Here is a 13,811-nt window from a genome sequence, read left to right on the forward strand (position 1 = left end):
ATGGCTTCGGACACGGAGACCAGCGCGCTTGAGGAGCTGCACACCGAGCTCACCTGCCCGGTGTGCCTGGAACTCTTCCGTGAGCCGGTGATCCTCGAATGCGGACATCATTTCTGCCGCGTGTGCATTTCGCAGTGCTGGGATGCCAAGTCGGACGAAGTCCCGACATGCCCGAAGTGTCGCAAGTCGTGCGCTCCGAAGCTGCGCCCCAACTCGCTCCTGTGTAACGTGGTGGACAGCGTGAGGAGAGCTCGAGTCATGGACGGGAGACCCGAAGACCCGCACGCGCGGTGGCACGAGGAGACACGAGAGGAACGGGAGCCCGCCGGTGCCAGCTTGACACATCCCGTCCCCGCCGATGTCTCTCCGCGCCCGGTGCCGGACATCTGCGAAGAGCACGAAGAGAAGCTGAAGCTGTACTGCGAGGACGACCAGCTGGCGATCTGTCTGGTGTGCGGGATGTCCCGCGACCACAAGACGCACAATGTCATTCCCATTAACGAGGCGTTCGAGAACTACAGGGTAAGCCTGCAGGACACTGGTGTGTCACTCACACAAGACCTTCCCTGTGAAGATGATGGCCCAAATGTCTTTAAAACAACCCGCAAGACAGCATATGCAAATGTGATCTTTATCTTATCAACCACTAAACCATTCTCTTTCAGGAACTGAACTAACTGTACAGGCAGTGCCCCTTGGCTGATCAAATATTCAAATATTGGGTATCCAAATGGACACACTACATCAATTTCCTAATTCCATAACATTCATTTTCCAACACCTCAGTTTTGTGTCAAATGTGTTTTTTGTTTTGTGTCCAGACCTTTCCTAGAAATCGACAGACTAAGACTAAATCTATCCTGAATAAGAATAGATGTTTTATGGTTGGTAAGATCAAATTTGGATGAGCAGGGTGTGGGTTGTTTTTGAAGACAACTGGGGCATTCATATGGAAGGTCTTGTGACATGGCAGTTATTTTAAACCTGACTCTACAGTCAGTGTCTGTATACTTTCAGCCCAAGAGGAATTCGGCACACTGGTGTCAGCCTATGGTTCCCACACACATTTAACCTGTGTGTAACCTGTGTGTTTACCATAGATGTTTGGTGACATACCCCCCAAAACCACACTGTTTTTGCAATCTTACCCATCCTAAATGATAACCTTGTATGGCTAAATGTGACTGGTTTAAACAGGGCCAGTTGAAAAGGTCCCCAGATCATATGAGTCTAATTAAAGTTGTTGTCAGTCCACACAGATAGGGAAGAAAAAGAAAAGATAATTAATTAAAATGCTCTCTTCACATTTATGTTATATCAGAGGGTGTGTGTGTGTGTGTGTGTGTGTGTGTGTGTGTGTGTGTGTATGTGTGTGTGTGTGTGTGTGTGTGTAACCTGTCTGTCTGTGTTTTTCTCCTCTGTACAGGATAAGATATCCAGCGCCCTACAGAGGGTACAGATCCAGACAGAGCAGGCTTCTGTCTCTCAGATCCACACCAACGACAAGATCATGCTCGTAAAGGTGTGTGTGTGTGTGTGTGTGTGTGTGTGTGTGTGTGTGTGTGTGTGTGTGTGTGTGTGTGTGTGTGTGTGTGGTGCATATGCGCATGCGAATAAGAGAGAGAGACAGGATGTGTCTGCCAATCTGTTGCCTGTGTCTGTCTGTCTATCTGTCTGTCTGTCTATAAGAGGGCCACTGGTTTTGAGCCTGTCATCACAGTCAGAACCAGAATTTCCAGTAGCCAAGCAACATTCTCACCCACACACACGTATGGAACGATGTTTAATTAAGGGATGTCTCGCTGAGATTGTGTCACTGGCTGGTACATAGGATTTGTATACATAGTGAGTGCTTGAAAATCGACATTTAGCCTACACATATTTAAGGGTTTACACACACACACACACACACACACACACACACACACACACACACACACACACACACACAGGCACACCCTCAGGCATACACATGCATGCTCACATTCTCACGCTTACAGAGTAAACAAACAGTCAATAAAAATCGCCTTAAACACACATCCCCAACAGAGATGAGATTTGAGTCAGGAAGTAGAACCTACCTTTTTAATAGAGACTTTTATTAGCCTTTTTATAGATAATAATGTTTTATTATTTTTATCTTTCTTCTTGTTTTTAATCTGTAGCACTTTGAGATTTCTTTATGTAAAGTGCATTACAAATAAAATGTATTATTATTATTATTATTATTAGAATAGATCTCAATGTCTCTGTTCTGGCAGCTTTCACCTCAGGGCTTTGTGAAGAAGAGTGTATATTGTGTAGTGTACTGCTGTCTCTCTGAAACAGATTTCCTTTAAACCAAATAAACTTTAAAAAATTGTAGAACCCTTTGTTCCAACCTTTGTGGTTGTGTGCCCAAAAGAAGGTCAGTCCTGTTAAGTAACTCTGTGTGTGTGTGTGTGTGTGTGTGTGTGTGTGTGTGTGTGTGTGTGTGTGTGTGAGAGAGATGGATATGTGTCTGTACAATGTGCACCAGCTCTGCTATTAGATAAGTAGAGACGGGGCCTCAACAAGGAGGTGTGCCCTACCGCCCTGTCTGTCTGTGTCTGTCTGTCTCTGTCTGTCTGTCTGTCTGTCTCTGTCTGTCTGTCTTGCCACAATGTCACACTCTTTCTTTCTCTTTTCTCTTTCACTTCTCTTTGTTGTGTCTCTCTCGGATACACAGGAAGTGGTAGGGGAAGGTGTGCTTGGGGCTGGCAGGATGTAGTCTGCCTGTGTGTGTACGCGTGTCTGTGTCTGTGTCTGTGTGTGTGTGTGTGTAAAACCTGTCTGTGTGTGTAACCTGTCTGTGTGCATGCGTGCGTGCGTGTAACCTGTCTGTGTGTGTGTGTGTGTGTGTAAAACCTGTGTGTGTGTGTGTGTGTAACCTGTCTGTGTGTGTGTGTGTGTGTAACCTGTGTGTGTGTGTAACCTGTCTGTGTGTGTGTGTGGCCTGTATCAGGAGCGAGCGGGGGACTTGGAGGAGCAGGTGAAGGCAGAGTTCGGGTGTCTGCGGGAGGTGCTGCGGCAGGAGGAGGAGAAGGTGACGGAGAGACTGCACCGGGAGAAGAAGGAGAGGCTCAGCCAGCTGGAGGAAGAGCTCACAAACACCACGGAGCAAATCAGCCAATTAGAGTCCACCGCTGACCTGCTCCGGCTCAGACTGAGAGAGGAGGAGAACCCGGAGCACCTCAAGGTGAGCGAGGAGGAGGGGGAGTTTGTTTGTTTATTAGGATATCCATTGGCTAATGCCATGACATTAGCTAGTCTTCCTGGGGTCCGACACAAAAATCATATTTGGACAATTGTCAACATTATATGTGTGGTGGCCTGGGAAAACCCGTCGGATGTCGCTGGCGTTCGTTCGTGGCAAAGAGCAAATATAGATGGAAATCGCGATTTTGATATTATGTGGTATTCTAGTACTTTGAACTCCATACTACATTATGGTGAATAAACATTTTAAGAAAACAAAAGAGAAAGTACTTATTTTGATGTTTTTGTGGCGGGTAGTTTGCTAGCGAAACAACATCACGTTGAACGTGTCTCATTCTCAGTTAAGCAACGCACGCACACATGAGCGAAAGGAGAGACGATACTTACACCTGTGTTATTGCCAGTTTACTGATGCTCACAATAAGCATAAAGTAATAAAATCTTAACTAGAAGACACACAAATGGATCTGTCCCTCGCATACCGACGAGGCGAGCAGACTACCACCGCATCACAAGCAGACAAACGAGACCGGCCGATCTGCATAGGCTCCTCCCCCGACCCGGAGGAGAAAGGGGAGGATTTCTCCCCTTTCACTTTTTTTGACATGCTACATTAAAATGCTCATAACTTTTTAAAATAAAGGGCTATCTCAGCCATTCCACCAGTTATGAATAGCTGAGAACTTCTAATTTATGGAAATATTAAAAAATGAAAATGTCAAAATGCCACCATGTGAAGGGTTTTCCCAGGCCACCACACATATACATACAGACAATTGTAAACATTGTATACGTGCATACATCATGATTACATAATAACAAAAGAAAGGAATAAAATAAAATAAAAAATAAAAACCAAAGAAAATAAATGAAATAACAGATCAGCAAACAAGTCATTCAGAGTTAATTGTATTAAGTGCTCTTTTATTGTTTTCTTGAAAGTGCATCTACAATTAGTTTTACTAACATGCTTGGGTAAGGAGTTCCATCCTGTAATGGCTCTGTAAATTACAGTAGATTTGAGTAGATTTGTCCTAGGTCTAGGTGGTAAGAGATATCCTGAAATGGCCTGTCTGGTCAGATAGTTATTTTCATTTCTGATATACACTACTTGGTCAGAAAAGTACTGTGGTTTCTTGTCATTTATGACATTCCTGAAGAAGTAAAGGGAGAAAAGAGAGAGGGAGGAGGAGTAGGGAAGAAAAGCAAGCTTGGAGAGGTGGAGAACAGTAGAGACAAGAATGAGGAACGGTTGAGTCTGAGGAGGAGGAGGAGAAGTCTGCGTGTCTCAGCAGAGCCCTTCATGCTCCACTCGTGTGCTCTCTCTTTCAGGGATTCAAGGACTTCATCGGAGGGTGAGTCAGAAGATCCATCATCCTTATCTGATCCTACAGAACTCATGATTTCTGATTCAATTGAATCTCATTACTATACACAGTAACCTGACCTCTTGTACCACTACCCACCAACTGCCTCAACACTCACCATCTCTGTCTCTCTCTCTAATCATGATTACATGAACTGAGGCATGAGTCATGATGCTTAAATACAGTTGGTTTCTTACCAGTTCAAACTGCTTTCTCTCTCTCTCTCTCTCTCTCTCTCTCTCATATACTTTGTTGGGTGACATTGTAGACAAAGCTGCAAATGCGTACCAGTGCCTTTTTACCTACTAAAAGAGCTGCCTCTTTACAATGCTCAAGCTGCTATTTACACCCAACGACCACTAGTTGGCTGCTTGTAAATTTGCCTGCTTCCTACACAGAAAAACAGCAAAATAACTTTATATTAACTTATCCTGATACACAGATTGAAAATGTAAGGATACTGGGTGGTAGAACGCTAGAACGCACATCTAGGAAAAGGAGGGTCCTGAAATTTGATTTGAGTGCAAAGATATAGAATTTTTCTTTACTGTTCTAGTGTTAAAACCAGGTCTTTCTCTGTGTCAGTCTGGAGCGTGTGTTTGACCGCCCCCTGGCGGTGAGTGTGGATCTGCAGGCCGGGAGGTTTACGGGACCGCTGCAGTACTGCACCTGGAGGAGGATGAGCTCCGTCCTGAAGCCAGGTACGGCAACACCACACCTCACCACAGCTCCATGTTCAACCACACCTGACTACAGCTGCCTGTTCAACCACATCTGACCACAACTTCACGTTCAACCACACCTGACCACAACTCCACCTTCAACCACAACTCCACCTTCAACCACAGCTGCCTGTTCAACCACACCTGGCCACACCTAACCACAACTCCACATTCAACCACACCTGATCACAGCTCCATGTTCATACACATGACCACATTCAGACACACCCTGACCACACACACCCAAGACCTCTCCTTCACATTAACCTTACTTGTTTTCTCTCTCTTGTTTTTGGATCTTTTTACCATAATATGCTGTATGTTTCTACCCAGCTGTCTCAGCGGTGACCCTTGACCCTGCCACGGCCTACCCACGGCTGTGGGTGTCTCCCTGCCGCACCAGCGTCCGCGTGGGCGACATCCAGCCCAACCTGCCCAACAACCCGGAACGCTTCACCCTCTACAACATCGTGCTGGGCTCCCAGGGCTTCTCCTCCGGCCGCCACTACTGGGAGGTAGCGGTGGGGGGGAAGACGGCCTGGGGCCTGGGCGTGGCGGCCGCTTCGGTCAACAGGAAAGAGGAGATAAGCCTGTGTCCTGACGACGGCTTCTGGACTCTGGTGCTGCGGGGGGGGGGCGAGTACGAGGCCTGCACCAACACGGAGGAGAGCCTGGTGCAGACCCCGCGGCCCCCCAGCAGGGTGGGCGTCTACCTGGACTACGGGAGGGGCGAGGTGGCGTTCTACAACGCCGAGGACATGAGTCATCTGTTCACGTTCTCCGACGCGAGGTTCTCCGAGCCTGTGTTCCCTTATTTCAACCCCTGGCCGATCGTCAGTGGACGCAACCGCGAGCCCCTCACCATAGTAACCCCGCAATTTTAAGATACGCCGGTCGGAGAACGGCCTTCTGGGAGCCGAAGACAATAATGGAGGAGATGGGAGAGACGCAGAAACACCAGAATACTCACTAATGTACTTTACTCTTGTACCAACCAACTAATAATTTATCATTACCAACAACAACAATAGATAGTGTTTTTTATGGAGGGGAAACAATGTTAAGAGAACACTTGCCTACAATGTCATGGGAAAATACCTTAATGTGCCTTAATGATTACATTATTCTCATCTTAACCAAAGTTATGATATTTTATATTAATGATACGTTTCTAACCATGTAACAAAGTATTCCATGTAACTAGTTGACGGACTAACTAAAACACCTCAATAGCTATCGACAGCTTGGCAGGGTGGTGGACAGATGTAGTGCATTAATCCTTATGATGTTCACAACGACTGAACAATAATATAATCAATATATATATTTGGACTGACATGCGGCGTGGCATGGAGGCAATCAAACTGTGCAATCAAATGTTGCATTTCATTTGGAAATCAAGGACCCAGAGTCTGGAGGAAGAGTGGAGTGGCACAGAATCCAAGTTGCTTGAAGTCCAGTGTGAAGTTTCCACAGACTGATGATTTGGGGTGCCATGTCATCTGCTGGTGTTGGTCCACTGTGTTTTATCAAGCCCAGAGTCAACGAAGCCGTCTACCAGGAGATCTTAGAGCATGTCATACTTCCCTCTGCTGACAAGCTTTATGGAGATGCTGATTTCATTTTCTAGCAGGAACCTGCCCCCAGTGCCAAAACTACTAGTAACTGGTTTAATTACCTTGGCATTACTGTGCTTGATTGGCCAGCCAACTTGCCTGACCTGAACGCCATAGAGAATCTGTGGGGTATTGTCAAGAGGAAGATGAGAGACACCAGACCCAACAATGCAGATGAGCTGAATGCTGCTATCAAAGCAACCCGGGCTTCCATAACACCTCAGCAGTGCCACAGGCTGATTGCCTCCATGCCGCGCCGCATTGATGCAGTAATTTGTGCAAAAGGAGCCCTGACCAAGTATTGAGTGCATAAATGGAGGTTGACATTTCTGTATTATAAATCCTTTTTCTTTTTATTATTGTAATATTCAATATTCATATTTTTATTTTTTATGAGCTGTCAGTTGTAATCAACATTAAAACAAAAAAGGCTTGAAATATTTCACTTTGTGTAATGAATCTAGAATATATGAAAGTTTCACTTTTTGAATTAAATTACAGAAGATAATGAACTTTTCCACGATATTCAACTTTTTTGAGATGGACCTGTAGTCTATGTGCTTTGCTACTTCAATAATGTACAATCATTAATCCTCTTCAAACCCGTACACACGCACGTACACACACGCACGTACACACACGCACATACACACACACACGCATTGCATTGAACCTGCCAGTAGTGTGGAAGGCTTTTGTATCCTCAGGTCACATATCAGGTCACATCACTCAGGCACAATAGCAGAACAATCAAACACTCCTATCGAACTCTGACACATCACTGCTAACCCCATGTGCAGACATAACACCATCCTTTGGGTTTTATCATCATCATCTGCCTAACTGTTCTGTGTTCTGCATTTGGGTTCACTAGCCTGACCGTTACAATAATATAGCAGCAGTAGGTCAACAAGACAAGTCAATATAGCAGCATGTTCCTGTGTGTCTGTTACACTCTCTCTGAGATGTTAGCCACTAGGGAGGGAGAGTGCAACCTCCTGCCTATACCAACTCTTGTCAGTAGATGGAAAACCAATTGAAACCATGGGTGTAGTGCAACAACTAACTGACAACCAGTCAAAAGGATATCTTTTAAATAAAATGATTTAATGCCATCATGTGAGTAGTGTACTATTTAGGGTACAAATATTTAGATCATAACAACAATAAACAGGGGAATGAAATAACACAACAACAACCGTGGATTAACCATGGGTAGGAGAAGGTGTTACAAAACAACAAACAGCCTTATTCTTTCCTACACCTCTGACCTACCTATGCCACATAACAACTATCTAACCCAGGGGTTTTCAAAGTGTGAGGCGCGCCTCCCCAGGGGGCGCCAGAGAGCTTCAAGGGAGGCATGGAGCCTGTGTAAAATAACATTTGGTTTAAATTACTAAATAATTCAATTATGATTATATAATAATATAATTAAAGCACTTTGAGCTGCAACGTTTGCAGGAAAGGTGCTATACAAATAAAAGCTATTATTATTATTATTAAAGTATTACCAAACTATCCTTTTCCATTTAATGGATATAATCTCTTTATTTACAAATTGATGATATGATCTGATCCATCTTAAATCAGAATCAGTAATTTTTCACTTTCCTCCTGCAGAACAGTTTTCGCCACAAAAGTGTAATAGCTAAAATGGAGAGCAGCGTTATAAGCAACACAACTGCCAGCAAAGTAGCGATGACATCAACAGAATGGTACTGAATCCAGGACATCTTATTGGCATGTGTCCGTAAATGAGGAGCCCCTTTATGCCTCATCACATACTCGATCCAGAACATCGCAAGGTCCAGAGGCTTCGTTGGCTGGTCCCTGTGCAGTGTGGAGAGCCTCTGCATGTTCTGCCTATGGGACGGCTCGTAGAGCACCGCCTTCACCCCCTCTAAGAAGATGTCTCTGTCCACCTTGGCAATGTCCAATACCATAGCAACTCCCCTCGCCTTCATCCTGGAGAGGTTATCCGGTTGGTCAAACATCAGAGGAAGGCCGACGATGGGAACGCCGTGGTAAATGGCCTCCTGAAGTCCGTTGGTGCCTCCGTGGGCCACGAAGACTCTGGTCTTGGGGTGTCCCAAGAGGTCGTTCTGCGGCAGCCAGTCCACCAGCAAGGTGTTGTTGCCCAGAGTCGACGGTCTCTTCCCAGTGTGCCTCCAGACGACCCTCTGAGGCAGTTGGGCGAAAGCCGCGGCGATGTCCTCCGCTATGTCCTCTGGGAGTTGTCCCACTAACGTCCCCAAAGACATCATGATGACCCCGTGGTCTCCAGAGCTCTGGACAAAGTCCTCCATGTCCTGAGGGAGGGGCTTGGCGGCTTTGCACTGGAAGCCACCCATGTAGACCACGTTTGGCATGGTGGGACGCGGAAACTCGAAGGTAAAATCGTTCCTCATGAGCCAGATGTCGGCGTCCTGGAACAGCGACATGTAGTGTACGTCAGGGCCGAAATAACGATGGACGAACGGTCCGTAATGAGAGTCTGTGATGTACGCGATTTGCAAACGTGCAAAACAATAAAACAGGACATTTTTTACTCTTTGAAGAAAAGTCATCTTGTCTGTCAGCTCTGCTCCAGGGACTGGGACATATGAAAGTGGTGAGGGGGCGATGGCATTATGACCCTCTCCTTGGATTGTCCACCTGACGTTGAAGACCAGAGGGAGACCGAGACGGTGAGCCAGCAATGTCCCTCCACCGAAGCCAGGGTCTGTCAAAACCAGGTCATACTCGCTGTCTCGGAAAGATTGCATCAGCTCGGCATCTTCAAAAATCTGAGTCATCATCGTAATCACTTCCCTGTGTAACCCACTGAACTGTTTCACTAACTCCATCTCCAAACTCATACGAGACCAGAAAGGCTGACCCTCCCTTTGGATATTTAGTAGTCTAGTCACAAATGAGCCAAAGAACTTCTCATCCAATCCACCACCAGAGGAAGGGATGGTGATACACGTGTAGTGAGGGGACTTCTCCTTGATGTACCAGTTGGCTGATGGCCGAACCACTGTGACAGTGTGGCCTCTGGAATGCAGCTCTTCGACGAGGACTTTCATGTTCACCCAGTGGCTCCCGTCCACTGGGAACACCAGGACTTTCCCCCCATAGACACTGGACAGAGTAAAGAGCAGCAGAGCAACGGCGAGGAGGGTTGGTGCATGCATCTCTTTGGCCTCAGATTAACCCTGTCAGAAAATACAAGGGAGACAGTTACTGAGCAACTTCACCTCTCATTTGCTCTAACATTCCTACACCTTTTATAGCCCCCTGTCTATTATCTCTTTTTGTTTGCACAAGAACACACATCAATTCTAATTCCTTTCTTCTTCTTTTTCTTTCTTTTTCTGGAGCAGTCCCACTCATATTTTTCTTTTCATTGCGATAGAGACAGTAGAGATTTGACAGGAAGGATGGGTGAGAGAGAGAGAGAGAGAGAGAGAGAGAGAGAGAGAGAGAGAGAAGGGATGCAGGACTTGACATTAAGCCTTTTCAGGTACTTGTCCTTGTCCAGACAAGTGAACTTATCTTTTACTTGTCTGAGAGCTCAAGTTACATGTCCAAATACAAAGATTTTGAAAAAGCAATATACACTCACCGGCCACTTCATTAGGTACACCTTTTCAAATGCTTGTTAACGCAAATATCTAATCAGACAATCACGTGGCAGAAACTCAATGTATTTAGGCATGTAGACATGGTCAAGACGATCTGCTGAAGTTCAAACCAAGCATCAGAATGGGAAAGAAAGGTGATTTAAGTGATTTTGAACGTGGCATGGTTGTTAGTGCCAGGCGTGCTGTTTATTTCTGAAAGTGCTGATCTACTGGGATTTTCCCTCACAACCATCTTTAGGGTTTACAGTAGTAATAGCTAATAGTAGTAGGCAATTCTCTGGGCGGAAATGGTGGTGGTGGTGTAATGGTGTGGGGGATATTTTCTTGGCACAAATCTGCAGCCACTGCGTGATATTATAATGTCAATATGGACCAAAATCTCTGAAGAATGTTTCCAGCACCTTGTTGAATCTATGCCACAAAGAATTAAGGCAGTTCTGAAGGCAAAAGAGGGGGTCCAACCCGGTACTAGCAAGGTGTGCTAATTATAATAGAAAAGGCTCTTTCAAACAATCTCCTCAATCATTCTCATTCCATTGGAATCAAAAACATCCTTACTTTCACTGCTAAAGGTTCCATGTCTTATAACTGTTACTTCCAACTTCTTATTTGTTACTTACCAATTTAAGGCAAGTTCCACAAATAGTCTCAATGCTTTTCGAACCTCCTGAAGAGCCGTGATACAACTCACATCTCAATTAGCAGTCCTGTGGGTTTGTGAACTAACATGTGCATGTAACATGGGCAGCCACAATTAATACGTGCACACTTGTACAAAGTTCACCGGTGGCATGATACGGAACACTGTTATTTGCACAGGCTCTGTTAGACTAACTGAGGATGAGGGAAGGCTCAGACATGCGCAACACTTTGCTTAGATCACATGGGCCTCACCAGTGTTATAATGTAGTTTATTTACTTGAAAAATAAACCATTGAAATAGATCACTTCTGAGTTTAGACTAATCAAAGTTACAAAGTTACTGGTTACAGCACTCCTCTCTGATGGTAGATAGAGAGCTCTGGTCAGCTGGGGGGTAAGGAAAAGAGGCTCTTTGTCTTTTTCTCACACCTTAAATACCCCCAATGATAAGCTAATACAAGTCTATGACAAGGCATCTATATACAGGCCTATCACATTACACATTAGAGATGGTCAAGGTGTGAAAGGGGTTTAGGTTTACATACAGTGTCACTCAGGTTAAAGGGCAGGTCACAGGAAGCCATCTTGAACATGCTTCTAAGACAAAGGAATACTAATTCATACCCCCCCCCCCTAGGAATGCCACAACGGCCTAAAAAGGTGTTGTAATCCCCCTCAGCCATGAATGTGTGTGCAACAAGACACATTCTACAGGTCTATACATACAGTTTATGTGTGCGTGTGAAAATATACCACAATGCACAATGTATACAAAAAACTTCCTAAATGCTCAAATAAATTAAATACACCATAACTAAACTAAGTTGGGCAATATAAATACAAGTGCAATAACAATAGACATTGGGACATTTGGGCGGCTGTGGTTCTCTCTCTCTTACTGCTCTCTCGCTTACTCACTGTGGCTCGCCGGGATCTAATGATCGCAAGGTCTGTGGTTCGATCCCCGGCTGGCCACGTGTCGAGGTGTCCTTGGGCAAGACACTGAACCCCAAATTGCTCCCAATGAGTGGGCCGGCGCCTTGCATGGTAGCTTGCCGCCATTGGTGTGTGAATCTGTGTGTGAATAAGAGGCCATGGCAAAGCACTTTGGAATAAGGCGTTATATAAGTGCAGTCCATTTACCATGATCTGTTGTTTGGAAACTCCAACCTTTATTGAGACTTGGCTGGTCTCCTAGTCGGACTGTTGTTCTCTATTAATCCACGAGGGGGTGCCCTAACACCCCTTGAGTGGCCGCATAAATACCTCTATAGCCCCGTTTACATAAGAGTCATTTCCAGGTACTGTTGTCTGTGTAACCTGACCTGGGGTAGGGCACAGGCACACTGCTGAATCATTAACCTGTGGCATACCTCGTCATGGTCCAGGTGATCCAGCTGATAGTGGTGAAATGCTATGCTTATTTGCACTCGCATTAAATTCCACTCTGTCCTGTATCCCCCCCCCCCCCTCCCGAAAAATCCCCTCCCACTTTAACTGCAAGGCACTGATGTGTGTAAACGGGGTGACCCAGGTAAATCACACTAAATCAATCATGGCCTGTGCAAAAAAGGCTCAGACAAAGAAATACAGACATCTTTTCTGGCATTTTATGTCTGTGGGAATAGGTCAATATAGGGAATATGGAATATGTGCCTAAGTAGCAGCAATACAATACAGTATTATGCTCTGCAGTATCTGGGACACCGTCCCCAGGCCCAAGCAATGCTATCTGTGTGGAGTTATGTGTCTGTAGATCTGTATATTTATGAGAATATTAATGAACACATGCATGAATGCATATGACATAGAGACGGACAGCGTAGAGGTCCATGTCAGAAGAGCATATGGAGGACGGAGCCTCGTGAAAGAAACACATGCTGTTGTATTTCTGTATCAAATTATTTGAGTCATGTTCGTCTAGTTCAAACACTGCTCCGTCTGTAATTAGATATCCTTGTTGCAGGCTAATCTACATGCAGTAACAGTAGACTTTAGACTTGCATTACTGTTCACCGATCCATCACCTCCCTGTCCCTCCCTCTCCTGTTCTCTTGTTGTGTAAGGAGAATATATATATATATATATATATATATATATATATATATATATAAAACACATATAGGAGAAATTACACATAACCCAAACACACCTCTCTCTCTCTCTCTCTCTCTCTCTCTCTCTCTCTCTCTCTCTCTCTAGAATAGGGAATGTAGACAGTGAAGCAGCAACGGTTAAAAAGAAGGGAAGGAAAGGGAGGAACAGTTGTCTCTGAGAAGAAGAGAAGAGTGTGTCTCCTGAGTCTCCTGATTCAACTGTCATTACTCTCCAGTAACACAGCTCTCAACTGCACACTCATCTCAGTGGAATAAAATAGAATGAAACAGAATAATGTTTTTTTTTTAAACATATAAAACATCCTGTATATTTAGATTTTACATTTAGCAGACACTTTTATCCAAAGCGATTAGACATTACAGAGACATCCACTAGCCCACCACTACATACATACTGTATACCGAACAATAACATAGTTTATATATATATAGCCTATGAGAGAGAGAGAGAGAGAGAGAGAGAGAGAGAGAGAGAGAGAGA

At 44.9% G+C, this 13,811-nt stretch overlaps 2 protein-coding genes across 4 annotated transcripts; one reads left to right on the forward strand and one right to left on the reverse strand.

Annotated features, from left to right (window-relative positions):
• Nucleotides 1–6,210, forward strand: LOC308153850 (zinc-binding protein A33-like; the record flags this gene model as incomplete). Its single annotated transcript, XM_080527034.1, has 6 exons — nucleotides 1–522; nucleotides 1,427–1,522; nucleotides 2,984–3,217; nucleotides 4,570–4,592; nucleotides 5,190–5,305; nucleotides 5,660–6,210. 6 exons carry the CDS (start codon nucleotides 1–3, stop codon nucleotides 6,208–6,210), a joined length of 1,542 nt encoding a protein of 513 aa, XP_080383160.1.
• Nucleotides 6,211–8,028: 1,818 nt separating this feature from the next.
• Nucleotides 8,029–12,274, reverse strand: LOC308152591 (UDP-glucuronosyltransferase 2B13-like). Of its 3 annotated transcripts, none has more exons than XM_080525599.1 (2): nucleotides 12,132–12,274; nucleotides 8,029–10,142 (listed from the first exon to the last, which is right to left on the reverse strand). In XM_080525599.1, the coding sequence occupies exon 2, from the start codon at nucleotides 10,119–10,121 to the stop codon at nucleotides 8,538–8,540; it is 1,584 nt and encodes a 527-aa protein (XP_080381725.1). In that variant the 5' UTR covers nucleotides 10,122–10,142; nucleotides 12,132–12,274; the 3' UTR covers nucleotides 8,029–8,537. The 3 variants fall into 3 exon arrangements, with proteins under 3 accessions (XP_080381725.1, XP_080381724.1, XP_080381726.1); XM_080525598.1 differs by lacking the exon at nucleotides 12,132–12,274 and adding an exon at nucleotides 11,192–11,331; XM_080525600.1 differs by lacking the exon at nucleotides 12,132–12,274 and adding an exon at nucleotides 11,130–11,211.
• Between the last annotated feature and the right edge of the window lie 1,537 nt (nucleotides 12,275–13,811).

This window comes from Nansenia antarctica (assembly GCF_963989245.1).
Source record: "Nansenia antarctica genome assembly, chromosome: 3".
NCBI lineage: Eukaryota > Metazoa > Chordata > Actinopteri > Argentiniformes > Microstomatidae > Nansenia > Nansenia antarctica.